Raw genomic sequence first — 24085 nt, 5'->3', positions numbered from 1 at the left:
CACTCTTGTCCGCTGTACCGTCCTTAACCCGTCCACACTGCTTCCTCTTTCCAGGGGGGATGTAGATGATGACAGTCATGCTCCAGGAGAAGAGGCCTATACGTACTCAGATGATCATGACTGTCTACAACAGATGCAGCAAGAAGCAGCCTCAAAGAAAATTGTGTCCGAAGACCCACTCCCGCACGCTGACCTGACGTTTTTTACCGATGGTTCCAGATTTGCTGATGAAACAGGAAGGTTCCATACAGGATATGCCGTGGTTACATATGACCAGGTTATCTCAGCAGGATCCCTACCACCACACATGTCTGCACAAGAAGCGGAACTTAAGGCTTTGACGCTGGCCTGTCAAGAAGCGGCAGAGAAGGTGGCCAACATCTACACGGATTCAAGATATGCTTTCGGAGTGGCTCATGACTTCGGCAGTATCTGGGCAGCCAGAGGATACCTAACGTCCAGTGGAAATCCTGTAAAACATGCTGCTGCCATAAAAGAACTTGTGGCTGCTGTGGACCTACCTTCAGAGGTTGCAGTGATCAAGATTAAAGCTCACGGGAAATTAAATTCTCCAGAGGCGAAGGGAAACTTCTTTGCTGACAAAATAGCGAAAACGTATGCTGTGCACCCACTTGGGAAAGAAAAAGCAGTGGTGTACGTGTCTCAAGATCCTGAAGAGGGACTCCAGACCTCTCCTATGAAGTTTATTCATCTACATCAAGACAAGGCACCCGATGATGAGAAAAAGCATTGGCAAGAAGCAGGAGCAAAAAAGGATGAAGATGGAGTTTGGAGGAAGAACAAAAAGATCTGTCTACCCCGCAACCTATACCCCTCGGTGACAGAATGGGCACATGGTATCACCCATAGAGGCAAGAACCAGATGAATGACTTGATTTGGAAGATGTATCTGGCACCGGGGATCTCTACTGTCACCCAAAACTATTGCAAGTCCTGCCTTGTGTGTGCAAAATGCAATCCAGCACCACCCCAAAAAGTTACTCAAAAACATTTGGCCAAACCACTCTATCCTTTCCAAAGAATTCAAATTGATCATATTCAAATGCCAAAAGTAGGGAAGTATGAGTATGTACTGGTAGTGACTGACATGTTCTCAGGATGGCCTGAAGCCTATCCGGTAACCAATATGACTGCCAGGGTGACTGTTAAGAGACTGATAACTGAGTTAGTATGCAGATATGGGGTCCCAGAGGTAATTGAGAGTGACCAAGGACCTGCATTCACGGCAGTATTGACGAAGGAGCTATGGACGTTTGTAGGAGCGGATTTGGGTCTTCATACCCCATATCACCCTCAGAGCAGTGGAAAAGTAGAAAGACTTAATGGTACCTTGAAAAACAAAATCCTGAAAGCTAGTCAGGAGGTCAAACTTCCCTGGACAGACATTTTGCCTATTGCCTTATATTCAGTCAGAAACACTCCAAGGGGTCCCACTAAACTCACACCATACGAGATTCTTTTTGGGGGGCCTCCAAGGCTGGGTCAATACTTCCCACAACAGCTAGCTTTAGGAAGTGATACTCTTGTGAATTATGTTATTGCCCTTGCTAAAGAATTGTCAATAACACATGCACGAGTTTTATCATCCATTCCAGATCCAGATTCCAGTGAAGGTGTCCATAGTTTCCAACCTGGTGACTACGTGCTGGTAAAGAAGTTCACCAGAAAGACATCCCTGGAACCGAGATTTGAAGGTCCCTACCAAGTGCTCCTGACTACTCCCACTTCTGTCAAACTTGAAGGAAGGCCAACGTGGATACACGCCTCCCACTGCAAGAAGTTCACGCCTCCATCAGAGTCTTCTGCATAATGCCGCATATCTTTTACCTTATGTGTTACACAGTTTTACACTCCTTTGTAGGAGCACAACAGGCCGCGATCACCCAAGCAGGGGGGGTGATTACGTTCTGGTATAACACCACTACACATGTTGCTTCTTTTAAATTCGATTATTGTGATGTAGTACAGTGTGACACTCAATGGGCTTCCTCACCTTCCTCAATGAGTCAACCAGCACAATTAAGATCAGGACAACAATATATATGTGTTACAGGTGATGGGTGGGGACAAACATGTAGTTCATGGAGGGCAGTCGGGTGGAACACTGGTGAAGATTGGGGTTATAGACCGAAGACAGCCCTAAATAAACTAGACTCCCATGGCAAACCTCTACTCAACAGGATGACGCTCTCCCGTACAAAAGTCATCAAGCCCTGTGATACTATTGGTCAATGTAATCCACTAGTCCTTAACCTGGAGAACCCTCAACCTGGTGATAATGGCACCTATCTACTGGGCACATATGTATATGGTGGGTGTGCTAGTTGTGCCCATCTGGGGGTGTTCAGATTAGCAGACATAAGAGAAATGTCGACAAAAGATAGAAACACACACTCAAATTCCCTAATGTTCCGTATTCAAAAACTTAATAAAATGATGGCCATTGCAAACCCCACATTTGAAGATATCCTTGCCGTTGAAACAGGGTACACTGAGACCAACTTATGGTTAAAGTGGATGAAATATACCGCCAATCAATATAATAAGTCTAATTGCTTTGTCTGTGCCGGGGCGAGACCCCATCTAGGATCTGTCCCTCTAGATCTCCCCCCAGATGTGGAAAAATGTTTCCTGAGTCTGTTCACTAACAAATCCCTTAGTGAATTAAATTGTGAAAACTGGAAAAAGAAGTACCCCATAGTCACAGACACACCTAACCCAGGTCAAGGCATCACCATATATCCAGGAAAATACATCTGTTATACTAGCACTGAGGGGAACACATTTGTGGGTAATTTCACAGAGGGATATTGCAGCAGATATAGTAATGCCACCAGAGAGGACCTGGTCAACCAGACCCAGTCCATTTCTGATGTGTTCTGGATATGTGGGGACATGAAGATCAGAACTCATTTAGAAGGTGAATGGATGGGGGAATGCACACTAGCCAAAGCCATAATGCCCTTCTACATAGCAGCAGAAGGAGAGGAAGCCCTAACCTCAGAAGAGCTACACAGAACAAAAAGAGAGACAAATCCTGAACCCAAAGGCAGTTTTGACCCCCATGTTTACATTGATGCTATAGGAGTCCCAAGGGGGGTACCAGAAGAATTTAAAGCCAGGGATCAAGTCAAAGCAGGTTTTGAGTCATTCATACTACCTCTAGTGACCATAAATAAAAACGTAGACTGGATCAATTACATCTATTATAACCAACAAAGATTTGTCAATTACACTAGAGAAGCTCTTCAAGGTTTGGCAGATCAGCTAGGCCCCACATCAATAATGGCCTTTCAAAACAGGATGGCCCTTGACATGATACTGGCAGAGAAAGGAGGTGTTTGTAAAATGGTGAAGTCCGCGTGTTGTACCTACATTCCAGATAATACAGGTCCCACCGGGAAGGTTACAGTAGCCATAAAAAAGCTAGCTTCTCTACAAAAAGAATTAAAAAGGAATTCAGGTGTAGAGGATCCCTGGGACCAATACTTTTCATGGATGAAGGGATGGCAGAGATGGCTAGCTCAGATAGGCATAGTGGTCCTTGTTGTCTTAATTGTTGTAGCTATTGTTGTTTGTTGTGTTTTTCCCTGTATAAGGAAGATGATCGAGAAAGGAGTAGAAACGTCAGTCCCCACTTTCCTAGCTCAGGAGGTTGGTTATTCTGTAGATATAGAGCAGCTAGGCCCCCTTCAGTCTTTCACAGTCCCCAGCTAGGCAGTCAGGGTAGGGCGAGTACATCAGGCTCCAATCGAAGTCTGTACCAATGGGAGCAAAGGCTTAGCATTGCTCGTATAGCGGGCAGCAAAAAGAAAAGAGTTGCAGCCAGGTATTGGAGACTGATGGGTTAGCAGTAGGGTCAGAAGGTTAATAAAGTATTTAGGGGGGACTGTTGAGGAGGACCTATACATCAAATACTTAATTAACCTTTTGACAAGGGATTGTGGGAAATATATCGATTTGCCTTACATAATTCAGGTTTCAGATCATATACATGACACAGATATGAAGATGGCCATCATTTCCTGTTATCTACACCTTGCTTGGAATGCAAGGAATGTCCAGATGAAAGAAGACCTCCATATAAGGGAAAGACTGGTCAAGCTGGAAATCACGGACCAAACCATCAGCATGGATGCACCAGATGACATCCCTCCCATCGTCATGGTTTCATCCACTGGAGTCAGACCCGCCCATCAACAGCAACACAGATCTCCCCATTGGCTAGCCAATGAACTGTCCCACTAAATGTGCATATCTGAACTTGTATACGCCCCTAGCCTATATCAAGAGGACGCATGAGTCTCTTCTGTCTGTTTGGTGCCATTTTCTACTGTGACCAAGAAGAGACTTCATATCCGACTGTGTCTGGTGTGAATTCTTTTATGCATGCACTTGGCCCATATCAATTCGGCCAGGCAGTAGGCAACTTGTGATCTCTGGTTAAGAGTTCACCCTAACACCCCCATGGCTATCATCTTGGCAATGGAGGCCTCTTGGGCTTCTTAGGAGACATTCATAGTCACTATATACTGGATACATACCGTATGTATCGCACACACTTTAATAATCTGACATTTTGCCTGTATTTTGTTACCTCCTCAGTAACAGATTGTCATTGGTGTTAGTTCAGTGTAATAAATTACAATGGGAGAATTCCCCCGCCTCAAGGGAAAGCCGGCGTGATGTATAACTCACAGAGAGACCCCGTCATTTAGAACAAACTGTACTAAATGTGTGCCCCCTTGTACAGGGCCCAGCACAGGTGAAGTCCCATGTAAATGCCTCGCACCAACAAGTCCCTACAGGCCATGACATGTCTGTAATGTGCAGCAATGCAGACACCAGACCGACACTGACATCTGCAGGAGAACACAGGCACTGCACCCACTGGAGCAATCCAGGTAAGAACAGGATCCATCACAAATCATCTTTTATTAACCCCTTATCTGCCAGTGATGTCAATAATTAACAAGTGCTTGCTGCAGCTAGAAAGCTATCTACTAAGGGCATAGGCACACAACATCCTTAAAGGGACTCTGTCAGCAAGATCAACCCTCCTTTAGGCTAGTTTCACACTTGCGATGAACGGCTTCCGTAGCATTGCGTTGTGTGACGGATGCAACGGATGCATTGCATATAATGGCACAATGGATCGTACAAAACAACGGAAAGCTTTTTTTTAAAAAAATTTTTCGCTTTACAGTTTTACCGGCAGCAGACTATTGTGAACACTCAGCTGAGCGCTCTCACATGCCGGCGGCCGGGCGCTCAGCTAAGCGCTCTCACATGCAGGCGGCCGGGTGCTCAGCTAAGCGCTCTCACATGCAGGCGGCGGGTCGCTCAGCTAAGCGCTCTCACATGCAGGCGGCCGGGTGCTCAGCTGAGCGCTCTCACATGCAGGCGGCCGGTCGCTCAGCTAAGCGCTCTCACATGCAGGCGGCCGGGCGCTCAGCTGATCGTTCGGCCGCTGAGAATGTGTACGGGAGGCGGAGCTGAGCGGGCCATGGCACTGAGGACAGGTGAGTGTGTGTGTGTGTGTGTGTGTGTGTGTGTGTGTGTGTGTGTGTGTGTGTGTGTGTACATACATGCGGAGTGGAGTTTGGGAGGGGGCGAAGCCAAGCGGGGAAGTGTCGGGCTCCCTGCACACGTAGCGAGGGTAAATATCGGCAAAGCACTTTGCTTGGTTACCCGATATTTACCTTGGTTACGGGTGCAGGGAGCCAGAGAGCATGCGCAGTGAAATCCTACAGATTGCGCTGCTCAAAAAAAAAACGTTACATGCTGCGTTCCTCCCGCCCGGAGCTACGTCAAAATAACGACGCTGCGTCGTCCAGCGGATGCAACGCTGACACTTGCGTTACAGTGCGTCGTCCATACAAGTCTATGGAGAATAACGCAGTGCGTTAAATGACTGCGCTATTCTCCATAGTGACGGACTGCGCTGAACGCAAGTGTGAAGGTACCCTTAAGCCTTCTATTCAGGTCATAGGTTTTTCTTATATGTAACCGAGCTCTTCCAGGCTATGGGCCGGACACTGATCTGTATGACAACCTGCCTCCAGGGCTTGTGTTTAAAAAAAAGTGGGGGGGTGTTATCGGTAGAGATGAGCGAACCGGCCGTGGTTCGGCTCGAGTTCGGTTCGTCGAACGGAGGTCTCGTTCGAGTTCAGTTCGGCGAACGTTCGACGAACCGAACTCGAACCAATAGGAAATAATGGGAGGCAATCACAAACACATAAAAATGCATTATAAATGTACACATACAGTTAATAAACATTGCCATAACACTTACCGGTCCCCGCGATCCCTCCTGCACTCTGTCTCCTGCCGCTATTCCATCCGATGATCGCTGAATCCTCCCAGTGACCAGCACTGCCAGCAGAGATGCAGGACCTATCGGGACGTCAAAATAGCCATGTGACCAGTCACGTGGCTATTATCTCATTGGCTAGACTGGTCACATGGCTTTGACGTCATGTCCTGTCATTGCACTCTCCGGTACACGGTGCACATTTGTGTATCGCCGTGTACCGGCGACATGCTCTAGCACACGGTCGACTCCCCGTTCCGTTAGGGACCGGCTGACACAGCCGGTCATTAACGGAGATCACCGTTGCCATAGCAATGCAGTTAGCGGTGACGTCACCGCTAACCGCGGCTCCGGGAATTACATGATCAGAGCACCGTTGCTATGGTAACGCGTCTGTCAGCGTTACCGCTAACAGCCAGCAGCACTGATCACTCACGGAGTGAAGGCTGCACGCTGCTTCCCGTGCAGAGTCTTCCCCCATGCAGCAGTGATGGAGCAGAGCTGCATTTGTTGAACGAGAAAGACAAAAGACCATGGATCGTGGAGGGCTGACAGGGGGTAATAAAGATGGAGTCTCTAATGTGTCTGTGTATTTATTTCTATTAAAGTATTTTTTCTCTGTTTGGTGTCTTTTTTTAACCCTTTATTGGAGATTCTTAATGGCCGGGTCAAAACGTGCCTGACATTAAGAATCTCTGGCTGAATACTAGCTAGTAAAACAAAAGATAGTATTAACTCATTATTACCCAACAAGCCACCCGGCTTCAGGGCTGTTGGAAGAGTTGGATACAGCGCCAGATGATGGCGCTTCTATGAAAGCGCCATTTTCTGGGGCGGCTGCGGACTGCAATTCGCAGCAGAGGCGCCCAGAAACCTCGGGCTAACCTGTGCTGCGGATTCCAATCCCCAGCTGCCTAGTTGTACCTGGCTGGACACAAAAATGGGGCGAAGCCCACGTCATTTGTTTTTTAATTATTTCATGAAATAAGTGAAATAATTAAAAAAAACGGGCTTCCCTATATTTTTGGTTCCCAGCCGGGTATAAATAGGCAACTGGGGGTTGTACCTGGCTAGCATACAAAAATATGGTGAAGCCCACGTCATTTTATGGTGGGCAAAAAACTTCTGCATACAGTCCTGGATGGAGTATGCTGAGCCTTGTAGTTCTGCAGCTGCTGTCTGCTCTTCTCCATACAGACAGCAGCTGCAGAACTACAAGGCTCAGCATACTCCATCCAGGACTGTATGCAGAAGTTTTTTGCCCCCTGAAAAAATTATGTGGGCTTCGCCATATTTTTGTATGCTAGCCAGGTACAGCAGGCAGGTACGGCTGCCCCCAGTTGCCTATTTGTACCCGGCTGGGAACCAAAAATAAAGGGAAGCCAAAAAACAAAGGAAAACAAATGACGTAGGCTTCGCCCCATTTTTGTGTCCAGCCAGGTACAACTAGGCAGCTAGGGATTGGAATCCGCAGCACAGGTTGGCCTGAGGTTTCTGGGCCCCACTGCTGCGAATTGCAGTCTGCAGCCGTCTCAGAAAATGGCACTTTCATAGAAGCGCCATCTTCTGGCGCTGTATCCAACTCTTCCAGCACCTGCCTGCTATACCTGGCTAGCATACAAAAATATGGCGAAGCAAACGTCCTTTTTTTTGTAGTTTTTTGGCAAAAAAAATAAAAAATGCTTCCCTGGATTTTCCATTGCCAGTGAAGGTAACACCAAGCAGTGGGGGTTAGCAGCCAGTAGCTGCTTGGATTACCCTTAGCTAGCTATACAAAAAATGCAGCGGGAGCCCATATATATTTTTTTTAATTATTTATTTAAATAACTAAAAACAAAATGGGCTTCCCTGTATTTTGATTGCTGGACATCACAGTGCTGTAAAAATAAATCTTTAAAAAAAATGACGTAGCGCTCCGCGGTATTTTTGATTCTCAGCGCAGATAAAGCAGACAGCTATGGGTTGCCACCCCCATCTGCCTGCCGTTACCTTGGTTGGCAATCAAAATACAGGGAAGCCCATTATTTTTTTCTATTTAAAAAATAGTTAAAAAAAAAAATGACGTTGGGTCCCCCCATTTTTGATAGCCAGCTAGGGTAAAGCAGACGGTTCTAGCCTGAAAACCACAGCTGGCAGCTTTACTGTGGTTGGGGATCCAATGTGGAGGTCCCCCCAGGCTCTTTTTTTATAATTATTTTATAAATATTAATAATTACACAAAAAAAGTAGGGTCCCCCCCAAATTGGATCACCAGCCAAGGTAAAGCGGACAGCTGTGGTCTGGTATTCTCAGGGTGGGAAGGTCCATAGTTATTGGGCCTTCACAGCCTAAAAATAGCAGGCCGCAGGCACCCCAGACGTGGCGCATCCACTAGATGCGCCAATCCTGGCGCTTCACCCCAGCTCATCCCGTGCCCTGGTGCAGTGGCAAACGTGGTAATAAATCGGGTTGATACTAGCTGTATAGTCACCTGAGATCAAGCCCAGCAGTTTGTGATATCATGGCGTCTATTAGATACCCAACATCATAAACTGTCAGTACTAACAAAAAAAAAAAAAAAAAATAGACAAAAGAAAATTTGAAAAAACAGTCCCCAAAACATTTCCTCTTTCACCAATTTATTGTAAGAAAATAAATAAAAAGGGGTCCCACGACGACTCTGGACCGTCTAGAATATGGGGGGGGGGGGGGAGACACTCAGGGAACGTATCCCCCATTTTCTAGGAGTGCAGACCCTTCATGTGAGGAGTGTGGGTGCAATGAATCTGCACTCACTCTCGCCGGGTCCACAGCAGCAGAGTCCATATCGTAATGGTTGCTACCAAAGCTGCAATGCTCTGCTCATGAGGTAAGGGCATGCCTAATCAGGAGAACTATTCTACATTTCCAAATATTGGTATTTGCTGATATTATTGCTATTCCACCTACTATATATTGGGGATAGGATCTTGGAGATGGAATACCCCTTTAAGTCCAGTTATCCAGCTGAATGAATACTTAACAACAGAGCTCGCTATTTAGATGTGTTTTCTTGTGGCGTATAACGGACTCTCATGTTTGGTAGTCGTTCAGCAGGGAAACTATAAAAGCAAATCCCTCCATTTGGAAATGTAGTATATAGCTCTCCTGATCAATTATGTTCCTTACCTCATGAGCAGGGCATTGCAGTAATAATAATAATTTATTCATTTATATAGCGTTATTAATTCCATAGCGCTGTATGTCTTTGGAGTGTGGGAGGAAACCGGAGTACCCGGAGGAAACCCACGCAAACACGGGGAGAACATACAAACTCCTTGCAGATGGTGTCCTTGGTGAGAATTGAACCCAGGACCTCAGCGCTGCAAGACTGCAGTGCTAACCACTGAGCCACCGTGCCGCCCATTTAGCTTACAGATGCATAACCACCACTCACTGTGTCTGAACACAGGAAGCTGAGCTGACAGCCGCTCTGTGCATGCGGCAGAGTCTATTGTGAAGAAGGCGGCCGGGGTGGGGATCAATGCTGCACAGGTACCGTGGGACACCGGGGAACACCGGTGAGGTTATAGGGGGTGACCTGGCAGGGCCTGGGGAGGAGTTTTCTGTGGCATGTGTCATGGCACATGCGACAGAAATCAGGAGTAGGGTGAATGCGGCCGGCGCGCTGCTGTGCGCGCGGCCATCTTGGATTTCTGGGAGGGCATCAGGGGGGGCACTTTGGCGACACCGGGGGACCGGAGGGGACCGGGGAGGAGATTTATCATGTTTGTTCATGCCAGATGGGAGATAAATAATTTTTTACCGGCGCTGTCATTTACTGTAACGTGATCATCGGTGTACGGTGTATACCTGTGATCACGTGAGCGGGGACCGGAAAAACCGTCCTGAATCATGATCTCCAGGGTCTCAGCTAGCCCTGAAACCCCGGAGATTTTCTGATGCTGGGGGGCGCTACTCACTTATTTCTGCCTGCTGTTTATAAACGGCAGATCAGAATAAGGCTACATTAACACGACCGATCCATTTTTGCGGTCTGCAAAAAACAGTCCGTTTTTTTTCACGGGTGCATCCGTGTGGCATCCGTTTCCGTTCCGTAGACGGTCCGTATGTCATCTGTTTGTCATCCATGTGCCTTCCGTTTTTTTTGTGTACTGCAAAAAAACTGAAGGAGGGAAAATGCATAAATTTACCCAGGATCCATAGCTTCATCCTACATGAGGCGGTCACATGTTCACTCAATTTTCTACTGCTTTTCACAGCGTAGAGCGCTCTGGTGATTTTCTTGTGCTTGTGTGTGACGGGGGTGTACAAGAGAGCAAAGGATGGACGAGGCCGAGGAACGATCCAACAGGTTTACTAACAGGAATACAGGAACAGCACACGACAAGTCCAAATAAAACAGATTCGGGGGCCCTTCCCGACAATCCTCGGACCGGATAACAAAGCAATCGTCCTTACAGTAGTCCAAAGAGTTCCACACAATCCCACGGGCCGCCACACAGGCCTAGCTCCGTCCGTGTCCACAGCCACCCAGGCTGGGGCTCCTGCTCTCTTCAAGTTTCAGCTCACTCTGAAGTTACAAAAAGGGAAATGCATTGTCTGTGCTGCTTGACCAGCCCACCATGTTTGTTCAGGGGGTAGGGGGTCACACATCCTATCATCAATGGTTTGGTCCATCACAGGGCTCCAATATGTCTGCCAGCCACAGTAGATGAAGGGATCCCCTGCTGTAAAGAACAATGACTATTCCTTCACTGGCCAATGCAATTACAGATTAGATACACAACTCTGGAAAGAAGAGGACAGGCTATTTACATAATCACATTAGATGCCAAGACTACAATTGTATGAGAGAGACACATTGAGACCAGTAGCTCCCCCAAGAAAATACATGAATTACAACTAATACAACCAGGGAAATATACATATCATGACATAGTATCACAGCATATACAGTGAGAGGGTAAATTACATCTTCACAATCAACTGAAGGAGGGTAAATGCATAAATTTACCCAGGATCCATAGCTTCATCCTACATGAGGCGGTCACATGTTCACTCAATTTTCTACTGCTTTTCACAGCGTAGAGCGCTCTGGTGATTTTCTTGTGCTTGTGCACTTCATATCAGTCTTTTCTGTCATTATAATGGCAGAAAGACACAATGTCCCACTCTCCTGCATTTTGTAATTTTGCACCCTTTGGTGCCTTTCATGTGGCACTAAGGGGTGCTTAGCTTTGTATTTAGCCAAAAAAATGAAAAAAAAAAAAAATTATGTAGGGTTCCCCCTATTTTTGTAGCCAGCTAGGGTAAAGCAGACGGCTGCAGCCTGCAGACCACAGCTGGCAGCCTCACCTTGGCTGGTAATCCAAAACTGAGGGCACCCCACGCTGTTATTTTAAATTAATTAAAAAAAAAAAAAAAAAAAAAAACGTAGGGGGTCCCCCCAAAATTGGATCACCAGCCAAGGTAAAGCAGACAGCTGGGGTCTGATATTCTCAGACTAAGGAGGTCCATGGTTATTGGACTCTCCCCAGCCTAAAAATAGCAGGCCGCAGCCGCCCCAGAAGTGGCGCATCCATTAGATGTGCCAATCCTGGTACTTCGCCCCAGCTCATCCCATGCCCTGGTGCGGTGGCAAACGGGGTAATATATGGGGTTAATACCAGATGTGTAATGTCACCTGGTATCAAGCCCTGGGGTTGGTGAGGTCAGGCGTCTATCAGATACCCGACATCACCAACCCAGTCAGTAATAAAAAAAAATAGACGACAAACACATTTTTATTTGAAAAAACACTCCCCAATACATTCCCTCTTTAACCAATTTATTAGAAAGAAAAACAAATCCAGGTCTGGTGTAATCCAAGGGGTTGCCATGACGATCCACACTGTCCCAGTCAATGAAGAGCAGGATGTTCTCCATTGGCTGGGAGAGCAGTGCAGTGACCTGAGCTAACATCAATGGGTCAGCCCAGGTCACTGCAGGGGATGACAAGTGCTGCTGTCAGCGAGGTACATTACCTGCGCTGATCTCCTGCACTGCTGACAGCACCGGTCACTGAGTTCAATGACCGCCGCCTTCACAGCCAAGTATCGCGAGCGGCCCGTGACGTCACTGCTAGTCAGTCTCGGGTCGGAAGCGAGAGAAGGTGATGTGACAAGCGGCGGCCATGGAGGACAGTGACATCGCTGAGGTCGGGACTTCATCACCGCAGGTAAGCCGAGCGGGACCATGTGTGCAGAGTGCAGGTGGGCGGAGCCATGTGTGCTGGCGGCGGAGTGCGAAGTGGGTGGCGCTGAGGACGTCAGTGTCGTGGACTGCTTGGCTGGGGACAGGTAGGTGAGTGTGTGTGTCTGTGTGTGTGTACACATGCCGCGTGCAGGAGGGGGTGGAGCGAGCTGAGCGGGGAAGTGTGGGCTTCCTGCACGTAACTAGGATAAACATCGGGTTCCTAACCAAAGCGCTTTGCTTGGATACCCGATGTTTATCTTGGTTACCAGCTTCTGGCAGGCTGCCAGCGATGGCTCCTGCACACTGTAGCTGTAAAAAGCCCTGCTTTTTGCTGCTAGAACCGTTCTCGAACGTATCTAGAACTATCGAGCTTTAGCAAAAAGCTCGAGTTCTAGTTCGATCTAGAACACCCCCCAAAATCACTCGAGCCGCGAACTGGAGAACCTCGAACCGCGCTCAACTCTAATTATCAGCGTGAGATATGTAACTAACACAGACCGGGAGATCTGGCTGCGTCTTGTTACAATACAAACGACTTTGCTGCAGCTCTCACAGCTCTGCTGTACTGCAACAATATGGTAACAGCCTGTGAGATGGGGGCTGAAAGGGGCTGTGTGATCAGTGGTCTTTAATAGCCTATTTACTGCTCTTAATGACGCACAATCTGTGATAAATCGCCCGATGCAGGCAGGCTGCCATTACTCTGGGCAGCGCGAGTCCTGTGCAGTACAGCACAAAAGTTAATTTCACCCCGGCCTTTTGCCCTTTCAGCGGGTGATCGGCAGCCTGCAATGTTATCATGACACGAGTGTTCCTAGTATCATTTGTGCACAATCATTTTGTTGTGTAATCATTCCCCTATTGTCAAGTCTAAAATTTAGGGTGTGACAGCCTTGGATTAATAAATGATCCATGACAGCATCTAAATACACACAGTGTAGCAGGTTATATATGTCTTGCCAAATACTATCCAGCAGGACTATTATGGCAGGTATTGCTTACATCGCTATCACTTTTTCTATGGTATGTACCTCTATGACCTCGGTTTTACAAGACCTTGATGCAGTAATACTCTAGGTCACATGCTCAACTTTATTATCCAACCTTGAACAATCTGGGACCATAAAACAGCTCGGTATATCGGTGCTAGAGAGGACCATTACTCGTAACAGCATGTCATATGGGGATAGGCAACCTTTGGCTCTTCCAAACCACACTTCACATGATGAGGTCTGGACTCGTTACGGTATTTTGTGCTCAATATACAGTTGTGCTCAAAAGTTTACATACTTCGGCAGATTTTTTGCTTTCTTGGCCTTTTATCAGAGAATATGAATGAAAACACAATCTTTTTTCCACTCATTGTTAGTGGTTGGGTGAAGCCATTTATTGTCAAACTACTCTGTTTTCTCTTTTTAAATCATAACAACCAAAAACATCCGAATGACCCTGAACAAAAAGTTCACATACCCCAGTTCTTAATACATGTATTGCCCCCTCTAACATCAATGACAGCTTGAAGTCTCTTGTGGTAGTTGTGGATGAGCTCTTTATTGTCTCAGATGATAAAGCTGCCCACTCTTCTTGGCAAAAAGCCTCCAGTTCCTGTAAATTCCCAGGCTTTCTTGCATGAACTGCGCACTTGAGTTCTCCCAGAGTGGCTCAATGATATTGAGGTCAGGAGACTGAGATGGCCACTCCAGAACCTTCACTTTGTTCTTCTGTAGCCAATGAGAGGTCGACTTGGCCTTGTGTTTTGGATCATTGTCATGTTGGAACATCCAAGTACATCCCATGAGCAGCTTCTGGGCTGATGAGTGCAAATTTGCCTCCAGTATTTGCTGAAAGCATGCTGCATTTATCTTTCCTTCAACTATGACCAAGTTTCCTGTGCCTTTGTAACTCGCACATCATCAGCAATCCACCTCCATGCTTTACAGTAGGAATGGTGTTCCTTTCATCATAGGCCTGGTTGATATCTCTAGAAATGTAATGGTTATGACCAAAAACCGAACTTTTTGACCAAAACTCCAAAATTACCTTGTTCCAGAAGTTTGGAGGCTTGTCTGTGCTGTTTTTTCATATTGTAGGTGACATACTTTGTGGCATTTGCGCAGTAATGGCTTTCTTCTGGTGACTCGACCATGCAGCCCATTTTTCAAGTGCCTCCTTATTGTGCATCTTGAAACAGCCACATCACTAGTTTTCAATGAGTCCTGTATTTCAGCTGATATTATTTGTGGGTTTTTCTTTACATCCCAAACAAATCTCCTGGCAGTTGTGGCCGAAATTTTTGTTGGTCTACCTGATCGTGATTTCGTTTTTACAGAGCCCCTGATTTTCCATTTGTTAATCAGTTTGAACATTGCTAACTGGCAATATCAATTCCTTAGATATCTTTTTGTATCCCTTTCCTGTTTTATACAGTTCAACTATCTTTTCCCGTAGATTCGTTGACAGTTCTTTTGCTTTCCCCATGACTCCCAATCCAGAAACGTCAGTGGCTGAATGAAAGATGCAAGAGTCTGTCTGGATCCCAGATACTCAGCTTATATGCACACGCACCGATTACAAGCAAACAGGTCACAGGTGAGAATGTTACCTTTATTAGCCATTTAAGCTTATGTGTGTCAACTTCAATGCATGTTATCAGGCCAAAATCACCAGGGTATTTGAACTTGATCAGGGTCATTTGGACGTTTTTGGTTGTTATGACTTAAAGAGAGAAAACACTTTAGTTTGACAATAAATGGCTTCACCCAACCACTAACTAGGAGTGGAAAAAAAAAAAGTTGTGTTATAAAAAAAATAAAAAATAAATCTTTATTTTTATATAGCGCTAACATATTCCGCAGCGCTTTACATACATCAGGAATGCTGTCCCCATTGGGGCTCACAATCTAAAATTACCTATCTATGTCTTTGGAGTGTGGGAGGAAACCGGAGAACCCGGAGGAAACACACGCAAACACGGGGAAAACATACAAATTCCTTGCAGATGTTGTCCTTGGTGGGAGTCAAACCCAGGACCCCAGCGCTGCAAGACTGCAGTGCTAACCACTGAGCCACCGTGCCACATGTTATTCATATTCTCTGAAAAAAGGGCAAGAAAGAAAAAAAATCTGCCGGGGTATATAAACTTTTGAGCACAACTGTGTTTCTCTCTGTAGAACAGTGTGTAGAGCAAGGATCATTAGAAAACACTGCAGACCCCGATGGGTATGATCACGCTACATTAGCTGGAATGTGACATCAGAACACATTTGGAGTATATGGATTACACTTTGCAGTAGAAAACACCCCCGAGCCCAGATCTCCTCCCAAGCGTATGGTTCTATCCCCTAATGGGAACTTTGTTAATCCATAGTGAGTGACAATCACATCAATATATCTGAACCTCTTCTTGCTACAGCCATAATTTAGTGTCCATTCTGTTTGTTTTTTTTGCAGACAGGAGGATTTTATTCATTTTTTTTTTTAAAGCACCACTCCAGCATTTTTTTTTTTTATTATTTCACTGTTGGAGTGACACATTCAATGTAAGTTCCCTGCTTTGTGCCTAAGGCTATGTGCGCACGTTGTGTTCTGCCGTGACAAATATTCCGCAGCGTTTTGTCACTGCATGTGCGTTTCAAAACGCTGCCGAAAAGCTGCGTTTTGGAAGTATTTTGAATGCAGAATGGATGCAGAATTCATGAGTTCTGGATGCTTGCTCTGCCATAGACAGTGGGAAAAGCATCCAAAACGCACAAAAGAAGTGACATGTTGCTTTTTAGAACACATCGATTCAGCCACAAATTTCAGCATGCAAATCTGATCATCATGCAAGTTCTAAAACGCAACGTGCGCATGGAATTTGCACAAGTTACATAGACTTTGCTGGGGACGCAGAACGCATGCGTGAACGCTGCAGTGCAAAGCGCTGCGTAAACGCATGCAAAACGCACACGTGCGCACATGGCCTTATACTTACTCTCCGGCAGCTTCATCTGTTTCCAGTGCTGCTCTGTCAGTCTTCTGTGATTTGCAACCTGCCGGCAGATTGAGTGTTTGCTGGAGTGGCAGTGTGTCACAACTCAATCAGTCTATGGGAGCCTCGTTCTGGCTCTCATAGTGATGCATTGGAAGCTTGTGATGTAACCTAAGACTTCTGGCCAATCAGAAATTACAGGCACAAGATGCCGCACCGGGGCCGGAGCAGGGCTGAAAAAGCATGAAAAACAGAAGGGCGAGTATATGAATGAGGACAGGTAATTCAATCCCTACACAACCTATGACGGACCAGTACCTCATAGGCCATGTGTGTGTCTGCACCTGTGTCCCTTTAATGTGAGATTTCGTGTTTCACTGCACATGTCGGCGGATTTGCCCAGCAGACATGTGCAGCTAACAAGTGCAGGTGGATCAGAAATCCTCCTGCGCCAGTTAACTGGTCAAATCCCGCTGTCAAGAGATTTAATGTGCGCCGGAGTGGAGTGCGCCATTCCCTGCCCCCATCTGTGGCGTGATCATGGAGTGTCGATGGGTTCTTGTGACAGCTGGGGGTCAGCTTATGACCCCTGTCACTGTCATAACATAGTTCCCATTAGCGCCGGCATCACAAGGTATCAGCAGTTCTGCTGTTTATAGTGGTGCTAAAGCATCGCTATGTACAGCACAAGTGATCGGAGTGTATGAGCTTCAAGTCCCCAAAGGTGACTAGTTAATATATATATAAAAAAAAACAAAAAAAAAACAACAAAAACACCACTAAAGTTCAAATAACCTCCTTGAAAAAAACAAAAACAAAAATTAAACATATTTGGCTACGCCATGTTCAGAAATGGCCAATCCATCAAAATATAAAATTAATCTGATCAGCAAAGGGCGTAACGAGAATGCAAATCAAAGCACCAGGATTAAGTTTTTGTTTCTTTTGGTTGCCACAACGATGCAATAGGAGGCGAACAATATATTGCATCTACCCAAAAATGGTATACTTAAAAAAAGGCATCTCAGGATGAAAAACAAAAAACAAAAACACAAAATTGTCTAATTCCATTTGCAATTTCATCGCACTAAACTATAAAAAAAAAAAAAAAAGTTTTGCATCACCATAGGTTTTTGTTCTATATTTAGCCGTTCGGACCTGATTTTATGGGAAGAGAACTTTTCGATCAGTGCTTTAACCACTTTTTTGGACGGAACCAAAAAAACAGCAATTCTGTCATGGTTTTATTTCAGTCCACTTTGGGGCTTGAACAACTTACCGTATGTAATTCTATATTGAACTTTGAGTTGTTAAGTGTTCTTGGCCTCTTGATGCCATGACAGGCCATCTCCTCACTGCTGAATCTTAATGCCTATTCTCACCCCAATAATCTGCCATTCACTAAACTCCTAACAGAGGTTCCACAGACTTTTTTGATGTTGATAATATTTCCTAGGGAGGAATGCACCTAGGATTTCACTGTGTTGAGCGCCCTCGTTGGCTGCCGACAGTGTTTGCTCTGTCTAGTCTCCCTGAGATCAGTGATTGTTTTGTCTTATTCACTAAACAGTGGTCTATACAAATGCTACTATGTTTTTTTTTTAATGCCATGTGCACATGCTGGGTATTTGGTGAGGTTTTTACCTCAGTATTTGCAGCCAAAATCAGGAGTGGAACAATCAGAGAAGTATAATAGAAATGTGGCGCCCCTGAGGCTCCTGTCGCCACAGAGTATTGCACCTTAATTAAGGTGAGATATTTGCCTCGTGTAAGAAGGGGATTAATCACCAGTGTTCCACATTCACACTTTACATACAGCTTAGGAGCCTTCTCACTGAGGGGGATGGCCCAGGGTAGATAGGAGGGTGGCCTTCACAATGCATGGGACTTCCCCTGTCACTGAAGCCAGCCACCTGGGGGACGGGATCCACTTGGGGTAGAAGTAGGAGCAATTCACACAATCTTGAGTCAGTCTACCCGGGATATCAGTTCTGGGGCACGAAACCAGCATCTTCTCTTCATCTTTTTCCTTCACGCGGCCTAGGCTTGGAGTGGTCAGCCCGGGTTCCTCACTGCTGGAGGGGCAACTCTTACAAAGAACCTATTCCAAACACCGGTGCCTTCTTCTCACGTATCCAAGGTCGACAGGGCCCATCCAGCGGTGAGCAGTGCTACTGCGGCAGCGACCGGGTTACTTAAAGAACTGTGAGCAAAGACACCTGGAACCGCAGTGGCCTACTGAGACTCTTATTACCGGCGCCCCGCACGTCGCTGCCAACGGCCACTGCCACTACTACTACTCTGCTCATAATCCTCCCCGGGGCCCGCTCTACCTGTGGGGAGTGATACCATCTCGGCTGCTATTACCATTCACCCCGGAGGACAACAACAGCAGCAGCTAATTCCCTGGACGCGTACTGTAGTTGGCGTCACGGCAATCATTCACAACCTCAACCTCCTATTCCCCTTCTATTGGTGTACACCTCGGGGAACGAAACCGGGCGGGCCACAGCGACATCCCAGATCTCCGCACCGGCCAGGTGACGAGTAAACAGGTACTAGACCCGACCTGGACCCCCTGCTTCCCCCTGGGTGCTACAGAAACACGTTACCACTGCTGTATTTATCACCCACTCCTGGTTTTAGCAGCAAACACTGAGGTAAAAAAAAGTCATCGCGTGCACGTGGTCTAACAAGTATGGAAGAGAGGCAACACCATAACACAGCAAAGCTGAGAACACGGCCCTAGAAACCGACTTATGAGCGAGCACATAATACGTGCCATTTCTCTTCAATGCTCCAGACTCCATTACTGAGGAACACATAGCACCCATAGGATAAGATCACGTGCACATGCTGAGGATTTGGTGAGTTTTTTACCTCAGTATTTGTGGCTAAACCAAAAGTGGGTGATAAATACAGAAGTGGTGCCCGTGTCTCTATTATACTTTTCCTCAGATTGTTCCACACCTGGTTTTGGTCACAAATACTGAGGTAAAAACACTCACCAAATACTCAACTTGTGCAACTTACTGAAGACTTTATTCTGGATGTCAGAGGGAGGAAAGACCAACTCAAAACTAAATTAACTACCAGAGGGTGAAGGAGGCTGTCAAGTGGTAACGTGGGTCAAGGGGAAGTGAAGGACATATAGTGGTATGTTTGGCAGAGTTTTATCAAACACCAATTTTGTGCAAAAAAAAAAAAAAAAAAAGTGCTTTCTAGTATTTTACGGAGCGCTCATCACTTTTACAAAGTGGGTGATATTGTGGGGAGTTAGATATGCAGCTTAGGTTTAACCCAGAAACTATTCTAGATTTTGAAAAGTCACAATCCTCATTCCTCTAGGAAAGTGTTAAAAAAAAAAGTGAGAAATCAGCAGGGTTCTGTCTAAAAGACGCAGCAAATTTAGCAAACATCATTGCAACACTTATCAAATTTGGTGCAAATATGATGGTCCCACTGTCAAATGGAAAACTGACTTCATATACAGTGGATTTAGGGGTTTGAGGGTTAACAGAACAAAAAGAAATGGGCCATGTGCTGCTATTCAGCAACCAACCCACAATGGCACCGATTAGAGGTGGATCTGATTGAAAAGCAAAGGCCAAACAAAAGGTAAAATGTTATGTTAAATAGGAATTTATGACTTTTTAAATGAAATTGATTTGTGGTATAACCCACTAAAAATACATACCCAGGAGCTACGGAACCTCTTTATTGAACACAATGATCACACTCTGTAAAAGGAACATTAAACCAGTCGTCTTGGATTACTGTATTTTTCGTTTTGTAAGACACACCAGATTATAAGAAGCACCACAAATTTAGAGAGAAAAAAAAAAAAAAGTAATAATATACAGAGTCCGTCTTATAATCCGGTGGTGGAGCGCGTTAGGAGGAGGCAGGGGCAGTGCTGGAGTAGAGCGATGCCGCTATCCCAGATGCTCACTTTGGATGGCAGCGCTGTGCTAAGAGGCTGTGCTGAGCGTGGTTAGGCAGGGGGTCACTATCCTGAATGTCAGTGGCATTGGCTTCGAAGAAATAGTGCCCAAAGTCAGCACGTGCGCAGATTGAGGTATCGGCTCAATCACAAGCCTAGATATCATCTGCGCACGCGCCACCTCCTCCGAGCGCTATTTTCCTTAAGTCCACTGCTGGGAGATCAATGGGCCGGAGGCGGTGTGAGTGCAGATGAGATCTTGAGCTGAGATCTCCATCTGCGCTAACTCCGGGTGGCATTATTTGAAGCCCGCTCCGCCGACATTCAGGATGGTGGCCCCTGCCTCACCACCCACAGCGCAGCAGAGCCCATAGCATACCGCCCGCAGTACAGCCCAGCGCACAGCACAGCCTGCGGTATTGACCCTGCCTCCTGTGACGCCCGGTAAGCTACATTCGGCTTATAAAAGACATACCTCCTCATTTTCCTCCCACATTTTTGGGAGGAAAAGTGCGTTTTATAATCCAAAAAATATGGTATATTTACATCCATTCACAGCCGACTGTACATTATACTTATATAAAATCTAGACCGTGGGTTATTACATAAAATAGAGAACAAGTGATTTGTGATGAGTGAGCATTACCATGATCGGGAGGTCGGCTCATAACGAGAGGTCGGAGGCTCGACTCGTTTACCGAGTATAATAGAAGTCAATGGGAAACTCTTGGGAAAATCTTCCGGAAAACGCTCAAGTTCCCCATTGACTTCTATTATACTTGGTATACAAGTAAAGCCTGTCCAAAGCATGTGACTGCTGGTTACAAGTACTGAGCACCCAAGCACAGTAGTGCTCACCCATTACTACTAGTGATACAATATGCCACAACCTATCTTAAATTAATTCTATATGTAATGCATACATTTTTTTTTTGTTTTAAATTATACTTTTTGGGTAAATTTACCATATGTTCCATATATAAAAAAAAAAACAAAAAAAAAAAAAAAACACCAACGCGATAGGAAGAACATGGCATGACGACTGACCATAGACAGGATGGAGACATTGGCAAAGATGTCACTTGTCACATAAAAACCTTTTATTATACATTACCATGAAGAAAAAAAAAAAATACAAATCCAACAAAGGGTAATAAAAATAAAATAAAAGAAGAAAACTGATCTAGAGGATCCTTAAACTCAACTCTTACAAGTTCCTGGAGGAATCGCCTGTGTGTAACCACGAGGTCAGTGATGACAACAACAGTGAGTGTCCGGTGTGGGGCAAGGACCGAGCGAAGGAGCCAACAACCAGCAGACGTCAGGGGTCCCGAGTGTACGTGCTGCACATACCGCTTAGCCACATCATGCAATAAAGTCCAGAGGTCTGTTGAATCCTCCTTTTCTGTTCATGTACTGCCTGCGTTATAGACACAAAAGAAAAAATATTAGGAGGTTTTCCCATCATCTTATCACTTCCAAAAACAAAATCAGGGAAAGCTGGATGTCAAACCAAATTACAGATCCTGCAAGGAGCTTTCCTGGACACGTGACTGATAAGGCCATGTTCACACATTGCCGTAATTTCTGCAAGTATCACTTGTGAATCAGATTTTGCTCTACTGCAGTACGACGCACGGTATAGGGCGAAATCACACAAGAATGCACAGGCTGGATACTCTAAAATCTGCAGCATGCCACACTTATTGGCAGATTTGTCCCACTAAATGTCATGTAGGTTTGGAAAGTCTCATTGATTTGTACTGTACGATAAATCGCAGTGGATTTACAGTGAGGAACAGAAAATCCTGACCGTATGACGTGTGTGTGACCCTTTAAAAGATACCGGATAATTTTTTGTACTTTTATTTCCTTTCTTCCGAGAGCCTTAATTTTGTTTTATTTTTGTGTGAACATAAGTGTAAGAGAATGTATTGAAAAATTGGAAAAATACTGGTAAAAAACCCAAAAACACAACTCCACCAATGTTACGGCATTCATTATGCAGTAAAAATGACCTAGGAACTTGGTTCTCCAGCTTAGTACGATTATGGCGATACTACGATACTATATGTTAAAAAAAAATAAATAAATAAAATGAACCACTAAAATAACTAAGAAAATACCGTACTTTTTTGTTATCCTAAGGTTGCTTTCACACTACGTTTCTCTCCCCGTTCAGTGGACTCGTCGAGGCTTCTGTCCGAACGCCCCTCAAAACAGGATTCTGCCATATTCGCATACTGGGCCACTCACTATAATGGTGCAGACAGCGTCACCGTGTGCTCTGTCGCGCACCATTTTTTGAGGTATACGTTTACTGGAGGCGGACACCCAGACACAGTTTACTTCATCTGCGTGTCCGCCTCCAATAGGAGTACACCTCCAAAAACGGTGGACGACAGAGCACACGGTGACTCTGTCTGCACCATTATAGGCAGTGGCCCCGTCGGCGAATATGTCAGAATCCAATTTTGCGGGTGGTTTGGACGGAAGCCCGTATGGGACCACAGAACGGGGAGAGGAGCGCAGTGTGAAAGCAACTAATCATTTTTTACTTCTCCATCTATGAAGCTCTGCGAGAGCGTGGTTTGTTTTTTATCGCTTTTTAAATTTATTTATTTTTTTACCCAAGTGCGATAGATGAAAGGAAAATTGATGATTGTTCTCATAATATACTGTTTAAACAAATTTTATTGAACTTTTCCAACAATAATATATAGCTCTGGCAAAAATTAAGAGACCACTGCACAATTGGCCGTTTTTCTGATTTTTCGCTTTATATTTTTGAGTGAAATGTAAATTGCTTTTCTTTTATTCTATAAACTACTGACAACGTCTCCGAATTTCTAAGCAATTCATTTTGTATTTATTTTCTGAAAATGAGAAATGGTCAAAATAACAAAACAGTTCATTATTTCAGACCTCAAATAATGCAAAGAAAACAAGTTCATAATCATTTAGAAACAACAATACTAATAATGTTTTACCTCAGGCAGAGTTCAGAAATCAATATTTTGTGGAATAACCATGATCTTTAATCCCAGCTTTCATGCGTCTTGGCTGCTTTCCACCAGTCTTTCACACTGCTTTTGGGTGACCTTATGCCACTCCTGGTGCAAAAATGTAAGTAGTTGTTCTTTGTTTGATGGCTTGTGACTATCCATCTTCCTCTTTATTCCATTCCAGAGGTTTTCAATGGGGTTCAGGTCTGGAGTTTGGGCTGTCCATGACAGGGTTTTGATGTTGTGGTTCTTCATCGACACATTCATTAACCTAGCTGTGTGTCATTATGCATTGTCCTGCTGGAAAAACCAGTCCTCAGAGTTGGGGAGCATTGCCTGAGCAGAAGGAAGCAACTGTTTTTCCAGGATAACCTTGTATGCGGTTTGATTCATACGTCCTTTGCAAAGTTTAATCTGCCCAATTCCAGCCTTACTGAAGCATCCCCAGATCATCACCGATCCTCCACCAAATTTCACAGTGGGTGCAAGACACTGTGGCTTGTACGTCTCTCCAGGTCTCAGTCTTACCATTAGACGACTAAGTGTTGGGCAAAGCTGAAAATTAGACTCATCAGAGAAGATTACCTTGCTCTAGAAATTGGGCAGATTAAACTTTA

General features: G+C 45.3%; 1 protein-coding gene across 1 annotated transcript in view; it reads right to left on the bottom strand.

Annotated features, from left to right (window-relative positions):
- Nucleotides 1-21541: 21541 nt before the first annotated feature.
- Nucleotides 21542-24085, bottom strand: part of SNRNP27 (small nuclear ribonucleoprotein U4/U6.U5 subunit 27) — a 41428-nt gene continuing 38884 nt past the window's right edge. Inside the window, exon 6 of the mRNA XM_075342906.1 lies at nt 21542-21883. Coding sequence (XP_075199021.1) covers nt 21829-21883 — 55 coding nt within the window. The 3' untranslated portion in view covers nt 21542-21828. The remainder of the gene's footprint in view (nt 21884-24085) is intronic.

The sequence above is a fragment of the Anomaloglossus baeobatrachus genome, chromosome 4, assembly GCF_048569485.1.
Source record: "Anomaloglossus baeobatrachus isolate aAnoBae1 chromosome 4, aAnoBae1.hap1, whole genome shotgun sequence".
Taxonomy (NCBI): domain Eukaryota; kingdom Metazoa; phylum Chordata; class Amphibia; order Anura; family Aromobatidae; genus Anomaloglossus; species Anomaloglossus baeobatrachus.
Note: the sequence above shows the minus strand (reverse complement) of the source record. Positions and strands in the feature narration are given on the sequence as shown.